We start from the raw sequence: 22,490 nt of genomic DNA, 5'->3' as shown, positions 1-22,490 counted from the left end.
AAGAGTATTTAATTGTTTTTGATGTATTGGGGATTGAACATTTGTAAGGGGAAGGAGGGGTTGGGAGGGTTTTCTAACTTGATTTCAATTGTTTAGATACTAGGAATAGTACATAATCTTTAAAATATTATTGCATACTAGTTTTTTAGCCCGTTACATTAACGGGTGCTAGAATAGATGTGTAGACTTAGGCATTTCTTTCTTTCTCCCTGGCCCCATCTGTCTGTCTTTCTTCCTTTCTGTCTCTTCCCCCATGTCCAGCAGCACCCCTTCCCTGTTCTCCCTTCCTTTTACCACCAATCACACCCCTTCCCCCCCCCCCAGGAAAGCAAGATTGCTTCCCTGGGCCCCTTCCCCAGCACCCCCCCACACACTCTGTCCTTTACCTAAATCAATGCACAATAGTTAACAGCTTCCCCAGCACACACCCTTCACCCAAAACAAAATGCAAGTATTTTTTTCCTGCCCAGCAAACTGCTCTTTTTTTTAAAAAAAAAAACAACCTTTACTTCAATGTCGGTGCCTTCGGCAGCAACCGTTGAATGTGCATGCTATTACCACGGAGGTGTTCCAGCTGTAAGGGTATTTTGCTCGTTAGAGTACTGCAAGATCTTTGAATTAAGTGAGAGCGGGTATGTGGTGCAGTAGCGGTATTACCCTCCCCCTCCACGTCGTCCGTTACCGGTGTTTTTTTTTTTTTTTGTGTGAAAGTGCCCAGCGGCTTCTCTCAGGATCCCTGCCTGCCTCCCTTAGTCCCTTGCCGCCCCCTTCCCGCGGTCCCGACAAACGTCCTTACTCCAGCAGGGGCCGCAGCACTCTAAACACGCTGCTTCGCGGCCTTCTACTGGCCTGATTTGCTCTGCCGTGTCGGGCAGAGTAAACCAGGGCACTAGCAGGCCGCAAAGCAGCGTGTTTAGAGTGCTGCGGCCCCTGCAGGAGTAAGGACGTTTGTCGGGACCGCGGGACGGGAAGAGAAGAGGAGCGGCGGCAAGGGACTAAGGGAGCCGAAGGTAGGGTCGGATGAGAGGCTGAACGGGGGTTCGGGTGTGCCGGGGAGAGGAGCGAAGACGCCGCCGACGACCGGCCAGAGAGAGAGATTCGCGCGCATGCGCACTCTTACCTGAGGTGCCCTACAGTTCACGGAAAACCGGCGCACGCAGGTGGAAGTGCGCATGCGCAGCTAGAGCTTTATTATATTAGATAGATATTGGCTGAAAAGTTATATTTTTAATGATATATCCTTCCCCTCGCTAAAAGGCAATTCCCACACAGGAAAGCTAGGGACCTCCCTCCACTTCAAAATCACTGAGCTCTGGAACAACCTTACCTCCCCTCTTCGGAACTTGAGCTCTCTCCAAGTTTTCCGCAAACATCTGAAAACCTGGCTTTTCTCAAAAAATGTAAGTCTCCCTCCAATTTAGGAATCAAGGAAACTCATATCTTGGCATCCCAAGTCCTCTAAATTTTCTTCACACTTCTACCTCTAACCCTCTGTTGTAGTTCCTTCCTATTTCTCCTACTGTAAACCGCGTCGAGCTCTACGAACGTGGAGATGATGCGGTATACAAACCTAAGGATTAGATTAGATATATGAAAAGTTAATCAAGTGTATATTTATAAGTTCGAATAATTTTTCTGATACACTTGTAATATGTAAAAATGAATAAAGAATTTTTTTTTTTTTTTAAAGGCATACAGTGTGTTACTGAATTAAGGTGGACGTGAATTTTTAAAATTGCGGACACCTTGATGACCTCTGAATGAGACTAAGATCAACTGCTGTCCCTGCAGCAAAATAAATATTTTGTAGAAAATCAAACGCGAGGCAGTTGTGTCCAGCAATTATTGATCTCTAAAATGCTGAGCTTGAAACTCCATGAATATTCCAGAGATCAGCTCTCTGCAGCCCTCTTAAAAGGGGATCAATATGCAATTACCGCATCTCTGAGCATCCCTTATATTGTCCTAGCTCAAAAAGAAATACGGGGAATGAGTTCAGTGGGGCTCATAGTAATTGTCTCGAGCACTTGTCAAATAGGTTTTGCCAGCCCCACTTGAAAGACGTTCCAAAATCCTGCTGTGTCTTAATTTTAACAGTGCTTAGTGCTGACTGGTATGACTAATGTATATTGTTCTGTACAAGGTCAATAATCAGTTGCTTGAAAGCTATTTTGTCACACAGATGCACGTTCTTTCTTTTTCATCCTTCAGAACCTTTGCAGGTTCAAAGACAACCCCGCAAAAGACAAAGGCGCGTGCCGACAACTGAGCGCAAGACGGAGGCGCGCGCCGAAGGAAATTACAGTTTTTAGGGGCTCCAACGGGGGGTTTTGTTAGGGAGCCCCCCCAGTGTACTTAATAGAGATCGCGCTGGCGTTGTGGGGGGTTTGGGGGGTTGTAACCCTCCACATTTTACTGTAAACTTAACTTTTTCCCTAAAAACGGAAAAAGTGAAGTTTTCAGTAAAATGTGGGGGGTTACAACCCCCCACACCCCCACAACGCGGCGCGATCTCTATTAAGTAAAGTGGGGGGGGGGTTCCCCCCACGCCCCCCCCCCCCATCGGAGCCGTAAAAACAGTAATTTTCTGTGGCACGCACCTCCGCGCTGTGCTCAATTGTCCATGCGCGCCTTTGTCCAGGCGCGCTTTTGACCTGACACCCCTTTGCAAACTTTCTTGTCTTAAGAGCTGCTTGTTATTTATTTGTTTTAAAAATTTATGAATCGCTTAAAACTAAGTGACGTCTAAAAACATTACATACACAATCTTGAAACGCAAAAAACACAATATCCATACAAGAAATAGGGAGCCATGAGAGCTTGTCTCGATGGGCGATAGTAACACGGGGCTGGGAGGGCCCGCGTGTCGCCCTTCGGGCAAGCAGTTAGATAAAGGGGTGGAGGGGTGTGAAGGTGAGATAGTTAAGGATTGGGCGAGGGGCTTTTCCCACCAGGAGGGAATGGGAGAGTTTGGGGCTGGGATGCGGGGACGAGGTCTTAAAGCCGGGTTCTTGGAGGACCTGGTTCTTTCTGGGTCCTCTGGGGTGGCTTTTCCCATCCAGAATTTCTGCTGGTTCTAGTGGCTCAGGAGGGCGGTTCTCCTGAGCTACTGGGTGCTGAGGCTCATCCGGCGATGAGCACTGGGCCCGCAGGGAGCCGTGTTTAGGGTCAGGTGACCTGGTTTAAATGGGGCATGTGGGATATGCCACCCCTCGGACTCTTGCTGATGTGGCGGGGTTGGGGGGCCACATAATACTGGATCCAGATAGCTCGGAGGGAGCTTTTGTTAAATTATGTTAAAATTTAAATGAAGATGTGTTGATGTGTTTAATTTGGTTGTTCAGTAAACTGAGCTGTGGCTATATCACCACGCTAGACTCTGTAGACACTTGATGAGGTGTGTGGGTACGAAGATATGGGGGTCAAGGATGGGAGACAGCTGGGGCTATCCAGATCCTGCTGTTATTCTCTTAACCCTTTCAGGACCATAAGGATCGTAGGCCAATTTTTGTGGTTTTGACGACATTTTTATGGTAAAAAGGGCTTGCAGATGCCAAAAAATTGATTTTTTTTGTGAAATATCATTATTTTTATTTTAAAAAAATCACACTTCTGGCTTATGGACAGTGTGGCAAGTGAATCTTCTCGTCAATCTGGCAACGACGCTAATGAATGAATGTCGGAACCAGTTTGTTTACATAAAGGCAGTATCCTATGGAATCCGTACATATCAAATTTAGAACTGTAGACTATCCCAATCAAAATTTATAGGATTTTAAAGTTATGGGACAAATATGTCCCATGGTCCTGAAAGGGTTAAGACCAAAATATCAGAAAACAAAACAATAACCACAGCGTTTAGAGAGAGGCTTCTGCAAATAATTGCGTTTTCAATCATTTCTTGAAGGACGTAAGATCTTTGCATCCTCTCATTGTACCTGAGATTGAATTCCAGAGATTTTTACCAGCAATGGGAAAAAATAGACTTTTTCCATTTTACATAATGAAGCCCATTTTCTTTTAGCCTGATTAGTGACGGCCCTCTCTCGGATCGCAAACATCTGGCAGGTTGACAAAACGTCCCAGAAATAGGAGCAGGGGAGTACAATATTTGATGGCCGACTGATAATGCCAACAGTGCAATTTTGATAAAGAAACAAAAAAATAAGCAGGTAGAGTTAAAGGAGTTTATTTACCAGGATGTACATGGAGTAAATTTTCTCTACATCAGTTAAGGTTAGGTGCTAGGATGATGCACGCCAAGTGCAACATCTGCGAGGGCAGTTGTATGTCCAATGGTAATCTATTGATTAGAATTTGTTGTTTCCACTATATCTGTTACTGTAAAATATTGGCTTTGTCAACCATCTTTTAAAGGGAAAGACAATTTATTTTGCTTAAGTCAAACCAATAAATTTCTTATTACCAAAGGCAGCGTAGAGTAGAGCTTATCCAAGTTTCCAAGTTTATTATATAATTTGGTTAATCGCCTATTACAATTTCTAGGCGATGTACAGTTTTTAAATAATCAAATACAGGTAACAAATCAAACATACAAAAATCACGTCAAATTAAAATCACTAATATGAGCATTCCTATACATAGTTTATCCTATATATATAATATCAAAACAAAGGGAAAATTATTAGGGAAAGAACAGTAGGAGGGGAAACAAATATAGTTTGTCATAAAATATAAGATAAAAAGAGACAGAATCTTTAAGTTTATTCACTAAAAGCATCTATAAAAAGAAAACTCTTAAGTTTGGTCTTGAATTTCTCCAAATTCTTTTCCTCTCTAATAAATAATGGGAGGTCATTCCAAGACTGGGGAGCGGTTATTGAGAAAATAGTGTGACGCCTCGTATTGATAACTTTTAACGAAGGAATGGCCAACAAGTGTTGGTCTTGTGATCTCAACTGTCTAGAGGTAATATAAGGAATTAGGACTCTAAAAATAAAAGCAGGGGTTTTAAATAATAATGATTTGAAAGTAAGCAAGCATAATTTGAATAAAATACGGTGTGCAACTGGGAGCCAATGTGCCTTTTTAAGTAATGGGGAGACGTGATCAAATTTTTTGGCTTTATAGATAATTTTAATAGAGGCGTTCTGGATAATTTGAAGACGTCTGATTTCTTTTTGTGGTAGACCTTTAAACAATGCATTACAATAATCAATTTTAGAGCTTACTAATGAATGAATTAAGATATTCAAAGATTTTGCGCATAAAAATTTAGCCACTGAACGCATTTTAATTGTGCTGTTCATGCATAGCTAAAAAGAATTAGGAATGGGTAGTTGTTTGCAGTAGTATAGGAAATATCAGTGATGCATCCCATGTCCTTTGCTTGTTAAACAAAAACATTTCCCCCAATTCTGTATAAGGCTCCTTAAACTGCGCGCAAGTCGATGTGTACTACTTGTAATTGACACTAATTGGCTCTAATTAGAAGTTGTGTGCACAGCTTGGTTGGCGTATCCTGTAAAGTGCTGTGCGTCAATTCTATTACGCAAATCTGAAAAGGGAGCATTGGCGGATCATGGGCGTACCTAAAATTTATAGAATATGCCCGATTCGCTTACAGGTTAGGCCTGCTTTTCCTTGGCCTAAAAGTTATGGTGCACTGGTGCTTAGTGGAATTCTATATAGTGGGTGTACCTTTTATAGAATCGTACTAAACGCCATTCTAGTTGGCGACGTTTTTTGGGGCATCATATATAGAATATGGCTCTTTGTGCTTTTCTGTTTACCAGAAAGAGGGTGCTCTTTTTTGGAAAGAAAGACATTGCCCCTAAATGAAAACGAAAACTTGCCAAACCAAAACTAATGGGAAATGAAATATTTTTGAGTTGCCCCATCCTTCGGTCTGCTTGGTAACGCTTAATTAGGCTTAGCTGATAGGATAATTTCCTGGAGGAAAAGTCCATAGTCTGTTATTGAGAAAGACATGGGGGAAGCCACTGCTTGCCCTGGATCGGTAGCATGGAATGTTGCTACTCTTTGGGATTCTAGAATCTTGTTACTCTCTGGGATTCCGGAATCTTCTTATTCTTTGAGATTCTCTATGGAATATTGCTACTTCTTGAGTTTTGGCCAGGTACTAGGGACCTGGATTGAGAACGGGCTACTGGTCTTGATGGACCATTGGTCTGACCCAGTAAGCCTATTCTTATGTTCTTACTGTAATTCTAAGTAGACACTCAAGTGCCTTCTTGACCCGTAGTTCCTAATTTCCCCTTTGTATGTTTTCAGAGAGAAAAAGATGTCTCGGAGCAGTGCCTTGAAAGTATTGGACCATGCCATGATTGGCCCTGAGGGTGCAGATAACTGCCATAAGTTTGTGGACATTTTGGGGTTAAGGACCATTTTTCCACTTTTCATGAAGTCCCCGAAGAAGATTAAGAAAATTGGAACCTCAGAAAAAGAGCATGAAGGTAAGACTGAACTAGACTGATTTCCCAGAGATATTTAAATAAATGATCGAGTTAACTCTTGGATATGATCAAGCATTCCAGACCGCATTGGGGGTAACCCTAGTATTCCCCAAGTCGCTCATAAAGCAAAATTGGTTTTTGACTGAGATGGCGACATTTTGTATAGGTTAAAGGCAGTAAAATTCTATGTTTAATCCATTATTTTAAATAGCGATTCAGTGAGAGGAACCTAGGTTGTATTATGCTCATTATTTTGCTTTTCTAATGATTTACTGGATAAGAAACAGAATTACTTAGGTTAGATAGGAAATGGTGAAAAGAGGAGGAGGGTGTGGGCAAACGTGTCATATGATTATGGTACATTTGGTTAATGTTATGCAAGGGCCTATACCTCAAGAAGGTTACAGACTATTATCTCAGCCATGAAAATTGTTTGAGATAGATGATAGGTTATTCTCAGCAGGCTTTTACCAACTATTTGGTTTTTGATGGTGGAACATAGAATAGTCAAGCTCTGGAACTCGTTGCCAGAGGATGTTGTAACAGAGGTTAACATAGATGGGTCTAAAATACGTTTGAACGAGATTCTGGAGGAAAAGTCCATAGTCTGCTGTTGCGATAGACATGGGGGAAGCCACCACTTGCCCTGGGATTGGTAGAATGGAATGCTACTATTTGGGTTTCCCCCAGGTACTTGTTCCCTGGATTGGCCACTGTGGAAACAAGATACTGGACTGGATGGACCATTGATGTGACCCAGTGTGGCTATTCTTATGTTAAATACTGCAGGCTCAGCACCCTGAGGTTATGGGATTGTTCTCCCTTGAGAAGAGGAGACTGCGTGGGGATATGATCGAGACCTTCAAAATACTGAAAGGAATCGACAAAATAGAGCAGAGATTATTTACATTGTCCAATTTGACACGGACAAGAGGACATGAAATGAAGCTAAGGGGGGACAAGTTCAGGACTAATGTCAGGAAGTTCTGCTTCACACAGAGAGTGGTTGACATCTGGAATACTCTCCCACAGGAGATTATTGCGGAATCGACAGTCCTAGGCTTCAAAAGCAAACTAGATTCATATCTCCTTGAGAGAGGCATATAAAGATATGGTTATCTATAAAATAAGCCAGGTGTATACCTGGCAGGGCCTCCGCTTGTGCGGATCGCCGGACTTGATGGACCGAAGGTCTGATCCGGAGATGGCGCTTCTTATGTTCTTAACCCACGCTGCTCCTTGTGACCCCTGGGCAAGTCACCTAATTCCCCCATTGCCCCAGGTACATTAGAGATAGATTGTGAGCCCATCGGGACAGATGAGGAAAAATGCTTGAGTATCTGAATACATTTATGTAAACCGTTCTGAGCTCCCCTGGGGGAACAGTGTAGAAAATTGAATGAATGAATGAATAAATAAATAAATTGTTTGTTAGGTCCCAGGTGAAAGTCAGAAGATTAGGAAGATATGAAAGAGAACATTTGGGAACAGTTCTTGTTGCTACTGACAGGCTCTTAGTTGCTCTTCAGTTCCAATTATGAAATTAACAAGGGAGATATTGAGAAATTTCCTTTGAGACTCGTCTTGTAGTTAATGCCTCACTTAGCAAAGATATCTCTTGCCACGGAGCTTAAATGGGCTTGCATTAGGTAAATTCTCCATTTAGATTCAGCGGTGGTTGAGAATTACCAAAGAGTTTCAAATTTCCTGGGGAAGTGGAGCAGGTGGTTGCAATCTTTTCAGTGTGAATAATCTGGATTCACATCAGCAAGGGTTTTATATTTATGGATGTTTTGGCAACTTTCAATACAATACGGTGGGGTGTTGAAGAGAAGCTGGTGTATCCAGTGGCGTAGCGAGGGTTTTCGGGGTGGTGGTGCCCCTCCCCCACATGTTCCTTCCCAGCCCCCTCCTGCTGCGTGCACGCCCTACTTCTGTAACATTCCTGGCGCGAGCAGCGACCCCCCAAGCCTGATAGCGGTTCTGCCAGGACATCACGCAGCTCACTGAGCACCCTGGGGTGTAGATTGTCTGGTCCCATGGCTTTGTTCACCTTGAGTCTTGCCAGTTTGTAGTAGACGTCGCCAGGTGTGAACTCGAAATTCTGAAACGGGTCTTCCACGCTGGGCCTTGCCTGCAACTACGGACCATGCCCCGGTGCCTCGCAGGTGAAGACCGAGCAGAAGTATTCATTCAGTAGCTCTGCTTTATCAGAATCTGATTTTCTAAGGCGTACTATCTCGTCTGTGTTCTTTTTCCTATCACTAATATACCTGAAGAAGGATTTGTCCCCTTTCTTCATAGGTGCAGGGGTCTGCAAGGACTTCTTTCCCTAGGCAGTTTTCAAAGGGAAAGTATGTACAGTACTCCCCCGATATTCAGGGGGTTCCATTCCAGGAACCCCCGCAAATATCGAAAAACTGCAAATATGGTTTTTCACCTGGGGATGCAGGAGAGGTCAGCTGGAGCACCGGCGAGTGAAGGAAATCACTCGCGTTATGCTCCGACCGCCTCTTCCTGTACTAAAGTCGGGCTACAACAATCATCCAGCTTCTTTGACTGGGTGACGGGGAAGCTGGATGTTGGGGAGTCCCTGGACATCGTGTACCTGGACTTTAGCAAAGCATTCGATAGCATGCCACACCGCAGGTTGCTGGGCAAGATGAGTTATATAGGATTAGGTGACACATTGACGAAATGGGTTGGGAACTGGCTTGGAGGTAGGCTTCAAAGGGTAGTGGTGAACGGCGCCCCCTCCGAAATGACGGAGGTGATTAGTGGAGCGCCACAGGGCTCGGTCTTGGGCCCGATCCTATTCAACATCTTTATAAGAGACTTGGCAGAAGGCCTTCGAGGTAAAATAACATTATTCGCCGATGACACCAAACTAAGTAATGTAGTGGGCAAATGCACAACAGACGAAGATTCAATGCCCGACAACATGATGCACGACCTACTCCTACTAGAGCGCTGGTCTAGGACCTGGCAACTTAGTTTCAATGCCAAAAAATGCAAGGTTATGCATCTAGGCAACCATAATCCATGCAAGACTTATACCCTCAATGGTGAGTTTCTAGCAAGAACGGTAGCAGAACGAGACTTGGGGTGATCGTCAGTGAGGACATGAAGGCTGCCAGTCAGGTGGAGCAGGCCTCATCCAAGGCAAGACAGATCATAGGTTGCATACGCAGGGGTTTCGTCAGCCATAAGCCGGAAGTCATTATGCCTTTGTATAGATCCATGGTGCGGCCCCACCTGGAATACTGTGTGCAATTCTGGAGGCCGCATTATCGCAAGGATGTGCTGAGACTGGAGTCGGTTCAGAGAATGTCCACCCGGATGGTCTCGGGACTTAAGGATCTCCCGTACGAAGAACGATTAGACAAACTACAGCTATACTCGCTCGAGGAGCGCAGAGAGAGGGGGGACATGATCGAGACGTTCAAGTATCTCACAGGCCACATCGAAGCGGAGGAAGATATTTTCTCTTTCAAGGGACCCACGGCAACAAGAGGGCATCTGTGGAAAATCAGGGGCGGGAAACTACGAGGTGACACCAGGAAGTTCTTTTTTACTGAAAGGGTGGTTGATTGCTGGAATAGTCTTCCACTGCAGGTGATTGAGGCCAGCAGCGTGCCTGATTTTAAGGCCAAATGGGATCGGCACATGGGATCTATTCACAAGGCAAAGGTAGGGGAGGGTCATTACGGTGGGCAGACTAGATGGGCCGTGGCCCTTATCTGCCGTCTGTTTCTATGTTTCTATGCTTTGACAAGCAGCTCCTGATTGGTGTAGCCCGACTTTAGTACAGGAAGGGGCGGTCGGAGCATACCACGAGCCGCGACGCACGAATGCGCAGGGGAACACTGTACAGAACTTTCACTTGAAAAATGAATGCGTCACTTTGAAAAGTTGGTGCAAAGACTACAGGTGAAAAGCGCATGGCGGCTTATGCAAAATTACCCTCCAATAGCACTTTGGAATCTCATTTGAATGAAAGGCCTGCAGATAAAGTGTGTAGGGACACTATTGGGGGCAAGCTGAGGAGGAAAATTGCTTAAGATGGGTTTAAGAGGGAAGAGAGGTTTAGGGTTGGCGAATGTGAAGTAACAAACTTTATTTTAGTAACATGAGTCTAAACTAAACCTTAGGTTTTTATACCGCGCCATCTCCATGGTCGTGGAGCTCGGCACGGTTTACAGGGATTGTAATGAGAAAGGAACTCCAGGGAAAGGGTTAGATGAAGATCGGAGGGAAGAAGAATGTTAGAGAGCTAGAATGTCAGAGAGGAGGGAGAGTTAGATTTTAGAGAAAAGCCAGGTTTTCAGATGTTTGCGGAAGGGTTGGAGAGCACTCAGGTTCCGAAGGGGGGAGGTGAGGTTATTCCAGAGCTCGGTGAATCTGAAGAGGAGGGAAGACCCCAGTTTTCCTGGGTGGGAAATGTCTTTTAGTGAGGGGAAGGATAGTTTCGATTTTTGGGTAGGTCTGGTGGTACTAAGATTCGAGGAATTCCAGGAAAGTGGAATTAATGGAGGAAGGATGCCGTGGAGGATCTTGAAAGTTAGGCTGATGCATTTGAAGTGGACTCTGGAAGTTATCGGAAGCCAGTGAAGCTTGGAAAAGAGTGGTGAGACGTGATCGAATTTACTTTTAGCAAAGATAAGCTTGGCTGCGGCATTTTGGATCCGTTGGAGTCTGTGGAGGTTTTTCTTCGTTAGGCATATAAAGATGGAATTGCAATAGTCCAGTCTGGAGAGGATGATGGATTGGACGAGAACGGCGAAATGTTTTTGATGGAAACAGGATCTTACTGACCTCAGCATGTGAGTCACTGAGCACGCTTGAACAGCATCACTGGAAGGGGACCTCTCATTGCAGTGTTGTTTTTTTTCTAGCAATTGTCTTGGTACCATTTGAAAAATACTAAAGATCACTGGCATAGCACTTAGTTACCTAGATTTTGCAGCCACTTGTTGGGCTGGCTCAGCTATTAGGCAAGAATGGCTGGTTGCCTAGAACAGTGTTTCTCAACTCGGTCCTGGAGTACCCCCTTGCCAGTCAGGTTTTCAAGATAGCCACAATGAATATGGATGAAAGAAATTTGCATATAAGGGAGGCAGTGTATGCAAATCAAGTTTATGCAAATTCAGTGTGGACATCCTGAAAACCTGACTGGGACCGAGTTGAGAAACACTGGTCTAGAACAGCAACTTTTAGGTGACAGCCAGACAGACTCAATCACCAATGCCTACTTTTACCTGCATTAACGGTGGACAGATTTCAAGTAGCCTGCGTGCAAACATGTACCCCCAAAGGGGGGGGGGTGGCCAGTTTAGATGTCTGAAATTTGAGTGGGAGCATAAGGCTGAAGATTTGCCTAGAATTATTTAATGGGTCACCAGCAATGGCGCAAGAGTTATTAGACCCTCTAGGTGTCAAAGTCCCTCCTCGAGGGCTGGAATCCAGTTGGGTTTTCAGGATTTCCCCAATGAACTTGCATGAGATCTATTAGCGTACAATGAAAGCAGTATATGCAAATAGATCTCGTGCATATTTTATTGGGGAAATCCTGAAAACCCGACTGGAATATGGCTCTCGAGGACCGGAGTTTAGATCAAGGGTGGGCAACGGTCCTCGAGGGCTGGAATCCAGTTGGGTTTTCAGGATTTCCCCAATGAACATGCATGAGATCTATTAGCGTACAATGAAAGCAGTGCATGCAAATAGACCTCATGCATATTCATTAGGGAAATCCTGAAAACCCGACTGGAATATGGCTCTCGAGGACCGGAGTTTAGATCAAGGGTGGGCAACGGTCCTCGAGGGCCGCAATCCAGTCGGGTTTTCAGGATTTCCCTAATGAATATGCATGAGGTCTATTTGCATGCACTGCTTTCATTGTACGCTAATAGATCTCATGCATATTCATTGGGGAAATCCTGAAAACCCAACTGGATTCCAGCCCTCGAGGACCGTTGCCCACCCTTGATCTAAACTCCGGTCCTCGAGAGCCGTATTCCAGTCGGGTTTTCAGGATTTCCCCAATGAATATGTACGAGATCTATTTGCATGCACTGCTTTCATTGTATGCTAATAGATCTCATGCAAGTTCATTGGGGAAATCCTGAAAACCCAACTGGATTCCAGCCCTCGAGGACCGTTGCCCACCCTTGATCTAAACTCCGGTCCTCGAGAGCCATATTCCAGTCGGGTTTTCAGGATTTCCCTAATGAATATGCATGAGGTCTATTTGCATGCACTGCTTTCATTGTACGCTAATAGATCTCATGCATGTTCATTGGGGAAATCCTGAAAACCCAACTGGATTCCAGCCCTCGAGGACCGTTGCCCACCCTTGATCTAAACTCCGGTCCTCGAGAGCCATATTCCAGTCGGGTTTTCAGGATTTCCCCAATAAAATATGCACGAGATCTATTTGCATATACTGCTTTCATTGTACGCTAATAGATCTCATGCAAGTTCATTGGGGAAATCCTGAAAACCCAACTGGATTCCAGCCCTCGAGGAGGGACTTTGACACCTAGAGGGTCTAATAACTCTTGCGCCATTGCTGGTGACCCATTAAATAATTCTGTCTGCAGTAGCCTAAATACTGTTCCGGGCAAAGAAGAAAAGACAGGAAGACATCACGCTATTTACTCGGCATTGGATTACAGCGAATAAATTATTAATGGACACAAACAGATAAAGTCTATTTTGTTTCATTGTCTCCCCGGAGCAGATTTCAGATGAGAGGAGCAGAAAAAGTGCGAAGATGAGGTAGTAAAGTGAATATTGTTCTTAGGCTTGGTGGTTGTGCTCTCAATTGACATTCAGGCATCATAGAGAATTGGCACAGCAGCGAAATCAGCACATCCGAAATCTGAGCTTTGTTATAGCAGAAATTGCTTTACAGCTGAGGATAGAAGGGAATTAAGTAATTTGCAGCCGATACGAGCTAGGTAGGAAAGGAGTATTGAGGCGATGTCTTATTGGCAAAGGATCAAATGATAACAGTTTGTACTGCGTATACCAGAATGCTCAGACTTGATCTATAGCAGGGGTCTCAAAGTCCCTCCTCGAGGGCCGCAATCCAGTCGGGTTTTCAGGATTTCCCCAATGAACTTGCATGAGATCTATTAGCGTACAATGAAAGCAGTGCATGCAAATAGATCTCGTGCATATTCATTGGGGAAATCCTGAAAACCCGACTGGATTGCGGCCCTCGAGGAGGGACTTTGAGATCCCTGATCTATAGGGTGGCCCGTAATATAAGGTAATGGCACTCTGGGAGGCTGGGTAAGAGTAATCTTATGCATGTTGTTTGGCGCTAAGGACTTCATAGTTAAAGCTCAGTGGAACTGAGAGCGAAGGGACTCTATTGAAATGGCTGAAACAAAGAAAATGAAATCTGAAAGCAGCAGAGAGAGCATTTCGGCAGAACACACGTGCTTTTGATGCCCCGTCCTGGCTTCGTGTGATTTCTCCGAGGACAAACAGGACGGCACTTAACGCATGCGGGTGACATCATCCAGTGGAGCCCAACATGGACGCTTCCCAGCATTCTCGGGTTTTCGGAAGCTGTTGTGCAGGCGCCTTCCCACCCTTCGTGAAAATGCAGGATCGTTTTTCTGTGGAGCCCTTTTAACTTTAGAGAGTGCCCTCTCGTTCTCTCTGCCTTGGAGAGGGTGAACAACCTGTCCTTGTCTACTAAGTCTATTCCCTTCAGTATCTTACATTACATTACATTAGGGATTTCTATTCCGCCTATACCTTGCAGTTCAAGAATGATTCCAAAAGAGTTGACTGGACATTTCCAGTGAAGATACAACAGGTTTTTTTTTTTTTTTTTGGTTTGTTTTTTCTACAACAGAGGAGAGATAGCTGGATAGATTCCGAAGGAACTTACAAATTGGAAAGTAAATTGACAGAGCATAACTGTGTGATATAACAAATAGATTACAGTTAGAGTACAGATAAGATTACAATACATTTCAGGGATCTGTTTACTTGGTAGGTGTTTTGGGGAGGAAAAGGTATTCTATGTGGGAGTTTCAGGGGAGAGTTTATCTGGGAGTATGGGGATGGGGGGGGTTAAGATGTTTGGATGAATTTTTTGAAAAGCAGGGTTGAATGTTTCGATCATGTCCCCTCTCAATCTCCTCTGTTCGAGGGAGAAGAGGCCCAGTTTCTCCAATCTCTCACTGTACGGCAACTCCTCCAGCCCCTTAACCATTTTAGTCGCTCTTCTCTGGACTCTTTCGAGTAGTGCCGTGTCCTTCATGTACGGCGACCAGTGCTGGACGCAGTACCGCACCATGGCCCGGTATAGTGGCATGATAACCTTCTCCGATCATGTAATATCACTTTGGGTAGCAAAGAATTCATTTAGTTTCTCCATTATTTATTCAATTTTCTATACCGTTCTCCTCATGACTGAAAAAGTCCATCTATTATCAAAGAACTTCAGCACCCGATATCTGTGGCTTCTTAAGGAAGAACAGGGAGTATAGTATATACCGCAGTATTACCGTTAAGCTATCTTTTTATACTATAGTGCGTATGTGCTATAAGAATTTTTAGCAACAGTGCTCTTGATTTCACCTACTTGCTGATAAAAAAGTCCCTTTACAAACACAGTGAAAATGTTCTCTGAGCTTCAAGCTGTGCGCTCCTGTTTTTAACATCATCAGACAATCTTGTAGTAACAATGGATTCGTGCCACAATTAGGGCACAGCTTGGGTTTGATAAGCCGTTTTCTTTAGGCAGTATCCATGGGTTCATTGGAATTGATTTTACGAAATCAAATTACATTTTTTTCCCCAGACAGGACTATTTTCTTGGGGTTTTGGAAATCCACAAAATATTGGCGAACCACTTTCACACGCCACGTTTGTGTAGGCTTTCGATCTTCCTGAAAAGAGGGGGAGAAGGGAGAAACCCTTTTCACATTAGTGATTACAAGGGCCGTCGAAGACAAAACAGTTTGTGGAGCACATACACGTTGCCCCCCTAAAGCTTCAGTTTTAATGAAGCGACTTCGCCTAAGGCCCAGCATCCTGAAACTGATGCATGTCGTTCCTACCCAATACCTCTTTATTGTGCAGGTCGTCTGCTGAGCATGAAAACTGTGGCTGGGAGACATAAGAGAAAGCATGAGACACAAGGAACAGCTGTTTTTCCTGATGACAAATGTGTCAGCGATGCTTTCCAGCAGAAGCATTAGGAATCTGATAACATTATATTAGCGAGGGCATTCGCTTGGTAAGACAGCCCCTGGAAGGCATCTTTTGGCCGTAATAGTGGCTGAGACGAGTTTTGAATCTTGAATAATGCAGAGCATGCAGGTACAGAAGAACTGCAGCTGTTGCCTACCGCTCTTATGCGTGGCTTTATAGCTATGGGGGGGGGGTGTTAATAATTATTTTCCCCATCACTGTATATTGAAGATTCCAGCACTGTTTTTGGCAAGAATTCAAGGTCAAACCTTGTTAGGACCACCTGCTTTCAATGCTGTCCTCACCAAGGAGAAAATGTAGGGTATTACAGTTTAAAGCTACAGTGATTGCAATTAGAGAATGACACGGTGACAAAATTCATCACCGTCCCCGTCCCCGCGGATAACCGCGGGAAATAATCCCTTGTCATTTTCTAGTGTCTATCTCAACTTCAATCCTTCTACACCAGCATTCTTCAAAGCAAAGCTTGCGGGTCAGTGGTTGTGGCCATTCATACTCTGATTCTTATGTGAGCCAAGGATAATGAAGCCATTGTGACATCACTGATGTGATTGGCTCTTAGGCACTGGTGGACTGAGGCATTATGACATCACAATCTCAGCCTTGGAATGTTGCTACTCAACCTCAGCATTCTTCAAAGCAAAGTTTGAGGGTCAGTGGTTGTGGCCATTCATAAATGATTCTTCCCTCTCTCCTTAAAGAATGACATGAAGATGGTTTACCGTGGTTATCCGTGGGGACGGGAACGGTGATGAATTTTGTCACCGTGTCATTCTCTAATTGCAATCCAGACCTTTTTAAGAGTCTGGACTCCTTGCTGTATTCTTTGACATGGTTTTCAAACAGAGATGGGGTAGAGATTCTAGATGTTTAGTTTGATGTAGCTTTAATTGTACTGCAGTTTAAAAAAAAAAGAAACTTGTTTTACTTCTCAGTTCTATGTGTGTAGTAGGGTGGTATACGAGGGCTGTTCAAAAAATATCTGACCTTAATTTTGTTTGCATAAACAAATAAAGCTAGGGAGGAGCCAAAGAGTGAGCGCCGTCCAATTTTCATTTTTGCCAAAATGACGTAAAAAGTTGAACAACGCTACTGCATTAAATTTTGTGTAAAACTTGGCAATTCCCAAGTGGAAACGATCCATAAGATTCAACAGGCCTTCGGGGACGATGCAATGGGCACCACACAGGTAAAAGAGTGGTACAACCGCTTCAGAGACGTCCGCACATCAGTGGAGAGTGAAGAACGTTCTGGTAGGCCCTCAACATCCAGAAATGAGATCGTCATTGACCAAGTGAAGACCCTGGTGATGCAGGACGCCACTGGAAGACGGTCAGCATGACTTTGCCTTGCTTTTCTTGGCCTCGGGGATGTTGAATGCTTCCACTGTGATGATATCAACTTGGTTTCTGGGTCGTACCCATAAACCCAGGACTCATCGCCAGCTTGGTAGAGGCAACATGGTTAACAGGCTTCTTGCGGCCTGCCAGCCAGGGCTTCCCTCTGCTGCATCATCAGTGATGTGGCAGAAGGAAGGCCCCGGCGGAGTAGACCAGGAGAAGTCTATTCACCGTGCTGCGCCTGCCAAGCCAGTCACTGCCACTGCTTCTACTTTAGGAGGCCCGGAGGTATGTCAGGAGTCAGGACTGAATCGGTGAGTCGATTCAAATTGGCAAATCGTGCAGCACTACTACAGACATGCATCTAAGGCCTAGTGGCAAATTGTACCAAAAGACTTAGAGAAGGCAATTAGTCTATACAGAAGATCACAGCTGCTGCCCCAGTCCTGGGGGTGCTTCATTGGCATTCTGCCCGTGAACTTTTCTACCAAGCTTATCGTTTACCAGTGAGCCATTGCACCGGATTTAACTCAAAATTTTATCAGATAGGGTTACTGTGGCACTTCTGTAGCTCAAGGCATCCTGTAGTTCATTGCCAGAATTCATTATAAGCTTAGAAAATTAAAGACCACGGATTTGATTTAGAATTATCTAAACATGATTAGCATTTTTTGAACTGTGACAGCAATTTCTGTAGCTCCTAATACAGTCTGAGCAAAAGTTGATTATCACCTTTTTGATTTAAAAAAATAAGGAAGACAAATTGCAGAGCTAATCCAGCTAAACTGAGTGAGCCACCCAAGCAGATTTCTGCCTTGTCGCTGAGGGGTTTCTCAAAAGAACTTAAAATCCTTTGGAATGGTTTGCAACCTACATAAGAAAATCCCAGCTGCCATCTCTGAAAAAAAAACCAAAACCAAAGATCACCTTAGACCCCCAAATTAAACTTTCAGTGTTACCTATCTACAATTATGCTACATTTTTTTCAAATTTTGCTTAGTTTATTCTATATGCCACGGTGTCCATCAGTCCTGCACTATGGATTCTGCCCATCAAGCCTGCCCATCCTGTTTCCAACAGTGGCCAACCCAGGTCCCAAGCACCTAGCAAGATCCGAAGTAGTAAAACAGATTTTATTCTGCTTATTCTAGGAATAAGCAGTGGATTTCCCCAAGCCATCTCAATAATGGCCTATGGACTTGATCCAACCCTTCTTTTAAACCCTGCTAAGCTAACTGATTTCATCAAATTCTCCAGTAATGAATTCCAGAGTTTAATTACACATTGCAAGGAGAAATAATTTATCCGATTTGTTTTACATCTTCTGCTTAGTAGCTTCATTGCATGTCCCCTAGTCCTAGTATTTTTGGAAAGAGGGATTAAGAGGTGCCAGGCGGGTAGGAGAAAGTTGCTGATGCTAGGGTAAACTGGAATTTCTCCTACCTCTCCACCAAATTCAGACACCTATGCATATCATCCGTTGCCTTGCCACAATGATGCGTGTGCTTTGAGCCCTAGATGCCAGGTCCGGTTTTATAATCGCCAGGTTTATTAAGCCTTGATGTAAAAAAATTATTGATATGGGAATCCACTGCTTATTTATGGGGCGTAGGTTGCGTGGAGTCCAGCTTTTTTGTGATCCTGTTGGAAACAGCATGACCCAGTATAGCAATAATTCTGAGCTGCATCAGAACCTGGTAATTGTCCTTAGTATACTGTTCACTGTAATTTTAACTAATGTTATCACTATTAAGTATTATCCTTTAACCTCCTTTTGACCAGTTCAGGTCTAATTTAATAGGAATGAGTTGGAAGAGCACTGAGCTAAGAAATAGGGAAGCCGGGATTCTTGATGACCTTGGGCAAGTCACTTAACTTTCCATTCCCTCAGAAACAAAGTTTATAAACCCTCTGGGGAGAGGGGAAAGAGGATGACCAACCCCCCCCCCCCCCAAAAAAAAAAAAAAGAACATTATTTTTTTGGATGCCTCAATAAGTGAGTCCTGGCCGCACAGTACTCATGGCTCAGTACTCGTGGCTCCAAATGCTGAGCTTCAAACTGAATTCAGTACCATAGAATTCAGATCTCGGAGCCACTGGAAAAGTTGTACTGCTGAATTTTGTTAAAAATGGACTCGATTGTAGCTTTCAGCTTACATTTGACACTTAAAATGAAATATGTTTGGCAGATGAATTGTTAAATTTGCTCTTTGAATGGAAAGGTTAAAATGTAAGTAGGCAACCGGAAAGAGACCGTGGCTGTTTTCAGTTTGCCCTCATCTATTCAGGAGACATGGTGTAATTCAGCAGTCTGACCTTCACATCCTGAGAGGTAGTAGACCTGTCAGCTTTTACCCTCTCCTGCATCAAAAACTAGGGTGAACCTGGCCCCGGAACAAGGGTTCTGTTCTGCTCCGTGAGTCCTGTATTAACTTATACTTTTAAAGTGTAAAGGAATGAGAGACAGGGAGAACTGTACAAGGGAATGGAGAAGGGAATGGCTGGCTGGTGGTTAGCAAAAGTCCACTTAAAAATGAACATAGAACATAACATAGAAATAGACGGCAGATAAGGGCCACAGCCCATCCAGTCTGCCCACCTCAAAGACCCTCCCCTACCTTTCTTTGTGAATAGATCCCACGTGTCTGTCCCATTTGGCCTTAAAATCAGGCACGCTGCTGGCCTCAATAACCTGAAGTGGAAGACTATTCCAGCGATCAACCACCCTTTCAGTGAAAAAGAATTTCCTGGTGTCCCCATGCAGTTTTCCGCCCCTAATTTTCCACGGATGCTCCCTTGTTGCTGCTGGACCCTTGAAGCAGAAGATATCTTCTTCCATCTCGATGCGGCCCATGAGATGTTTGAATGTCTCGATCATGTCACCCCTCTCTCTGTGCTCCTCGAGCGAGTATAGCTGTAATTTATTCAGCCTTTCTTCGTACGGGAGATCCTTGAGTCCCGAGACCATCCGGGTGGCCATTCTCTGGACCGATTCCAGTCTCAGCACATCCTTGCTATAATGCGGCCTCCAGAATTGCACACAGTATTCCAGGTGGGGCCTCACCATTGATCTATACAATGGCATAATGACTTCCGGCTTACGGCTGACGAAATTAGTCAATAAGGCTCCTCTTTTACGAACAGCAAAAGAAATTGACCCTATTCACTCCACCAAAAGCACCCACAAGAAAACAAAAAATTGTCCAAGTCCAAGTTGATGGCTTTATTGAGACAAACAAGTAATTCACATAAATACTTCTAGGGCCGGAACCTCTAGAAACATATGGATGTATTTGTGGATTACACTTCTCCCTCCGGATTCGCGGGGGATAGGTGCAGAGCCGGACTGCGAATGGTGAAATACCGCGAATATCTTCTGGTCCGGCTCTGACCCAACCCCGCCTCCCTCCCACCTTCCCCCCGGCATCCTGGCCTTACCTGGTGGTCTAGCGGGCTTTTGGGGCAGGAGCGATCTTCCTACGCTCCTGTCCCATGCAGATCGCCAATAGGAAATGGCTGCCGTGAGTTCCCTTAGTTTTTCGAGACTACGACAGGAACTCCCCACAGCCGTTTCCTATTGGCGATCTACACAGGGCAGGAGCGTAGGAAAATCGCTCCTGCCCCGGAAGCCCGCTAGACCACCAGTTAAGGCCGGGATACCGGGGGGGGAAGGCTAAACTAAGGTTTTTTTTTCTTTTTTCCCCCTCCCCAAAAATCGCAAATATGTGAAATCGCGATTGCCGAAACCGCGAATGGGGAGGGGGAAGTGTACTTGTTTGTCTCAATAAAGCCATCAACTTGGACATTGATTCCCCACAATTTTTTGTTTCCTCTTTTACAAAGCCACGTTAGGCGTTTTTATCGCCAGCCACGGCGGTATTAGCTTTGACACTTATAGAATTCCTATGAGCGTCAGAGCTAATACATTTTTTGTGTCTGTATTTACCGAAGAAGATGTACACAGCATACCGGAACCCATCAGGCTATATGCTGGAAATGAAAACGAAAAGCTGACAGGATTGACGGTCAGTCTAGTGTGTAGGCAGATTGATAGTTTTAAGAGCGATAAATCCCCGGGACCGGATGGCATCGCACCTTTCCCAAAATGGGTCACAACAAAATTTTTTATTTATTTTATTACTTATATACCACTTCTATCCTAAGTGATTTACATTCAAGTACTTTATCATATTTCCCTATCTGTGCCAGTGGGCTCAGACTCTTATCTAGTGTATCGGGAGCAATGAGGGAATTAAGTGATTGGTCCAGGGTCACAAGGAGCAGCGAGAGATTTGAACCCACAGCCTAGGAATTGATATCTGAGGAAGAGCCGACACTGGCGCGAGCAGTAGGATGAGGTTGATGTTCGCGCCACAAACGGCAAAGAGGTACAGGGGACGGAGAAGAGGGTGGGGGAAGTTCACCATTGCCCCAGGCGCCTCTCACCCTAGCTACGCTACTGCCGGTGGGGGAGGGAGAGTTGAAGGTGGCCACAATAAAAGTCCCCAGGGGCTGCAGTTGGCCCACAGACCTTGCATTGAAGAGCCAGGATCTAAGCTGAAGTCATATGGATCCCTTCTGCTCTAACCACGAGGCTTATGAAGGCAACACCGTAGGAGTTTGCAACCTGAATGCCCAGCCATTTCTTGTCCAAGTAAAGAAATGTGAGAGACCCTCTCCCTTAGACACGCTTTTCTCACGTGGTGGCGACTGAATTATGAAAGTACTAGTGTTTAAGCCCGTTACATTAACGGGTGCTAGAAAGCATCCCCCTTTCCCTCTCCCCCTCCAGTTCCTCCCTGACTGTCCCTCAGTGGCCCCCATTCTGTCTTCCCCCCCCTAAGCAAAACGATCTGCCTCCCAGCACACCCCTCCCCCTGAAGCAGCCCCCTTTCCCTCTACCCCTCCAGTTCCTCCCTGATTGTATATCCGTGGCCCCCCTTCTGTCTCCCCTCCCAAGCAAAGCTGTCTGCCTCTCAGCACACCCCTCCCCCAAAGCAGACCCCTTTCCTTCTCCCCCTCCAGTTCCTCCCTGATTGTATATCCGTGGCCCCCCTTCTGTCTCCCCCCTCAAGCAAAGCTGTCTGTCTCCAGCATACCCCTCCCCCAAAGCAGGCCCCTTTCCCTCTCCTCCTCCAGTTCCTCCCTGTCTCTCCATGGCCCCCCTTCTGTCTTCCCACCCTAGGCAAAACAATCTGCCTCCCAGCACACCCCTCCCCCCGAAGCAGCCCCCTTTCCCCTCCTGTAAGAATTTTTACCTGCATGGGCCACCTGCAGCACCCTCCAGCCATTCCTCTGAGATGAAACTCCTTCACGCGCCTCCCGCCTACACACTGTTGAAGATGCGCGCCATCCCCGCGGTCTGGCAAGCTCCCCTAGTCCCTTGCCGCCACCCCCTTCCTGCGGTCGACATACCTCCTGGCTCCAGCAGTGGCCGCAGCACTGTAAACACGCTGCTTCGCGGCCTCTACTG

At 45.1% G+C, this 22,490-nt stretch overlaps 1 protein-coding gene across 2 annotated transcripts in view; it reads left to right on the top strand.

Moving 5' to 3' along the window:
• Nucleotides 1-22,490, top strand: part of CTNNBL1 (catenin beta like 1) — a 234,562-nt gene that overhangs the window by 164,634 nt on the left and 47,438 nt on the right. For both annotated transcript variants that reach the window (XM_033963856.1, XM_033963855.1), the window contains exon 11: nucleotides 6,256-6,437. In XM_033963856.1, the coding sequence (XP_033819747.1) occupies nucleotides 6,256-6,437 (182 nt within the window). The remainder of the gene's footprint in view (nucleotides 1-6,255; nucleotides 6,438-22,490) is intronic.

This window comes from Geotrypetes seraphini, chromosome 11 (assembly GCF_902459505.1).
Source record: "Geotrypetes seraphini chromosome 11, aGeoSer1.1, whole genome shotgun sequence".
In the NCBI taxonomy this organism is placed as follows: domain Eukaryota; kingdom Metazoa; phylum Chordata; class Amphibia; order Gymnophiona; family Dermophiidae; genus Geotrypetes; species Geotrypetes seraphini.
The sequence above is the reverse complement of the archived record's forward strand: the minus strand, read 5'-3'. Positions and strand labels throughout refer to the sequence as shown.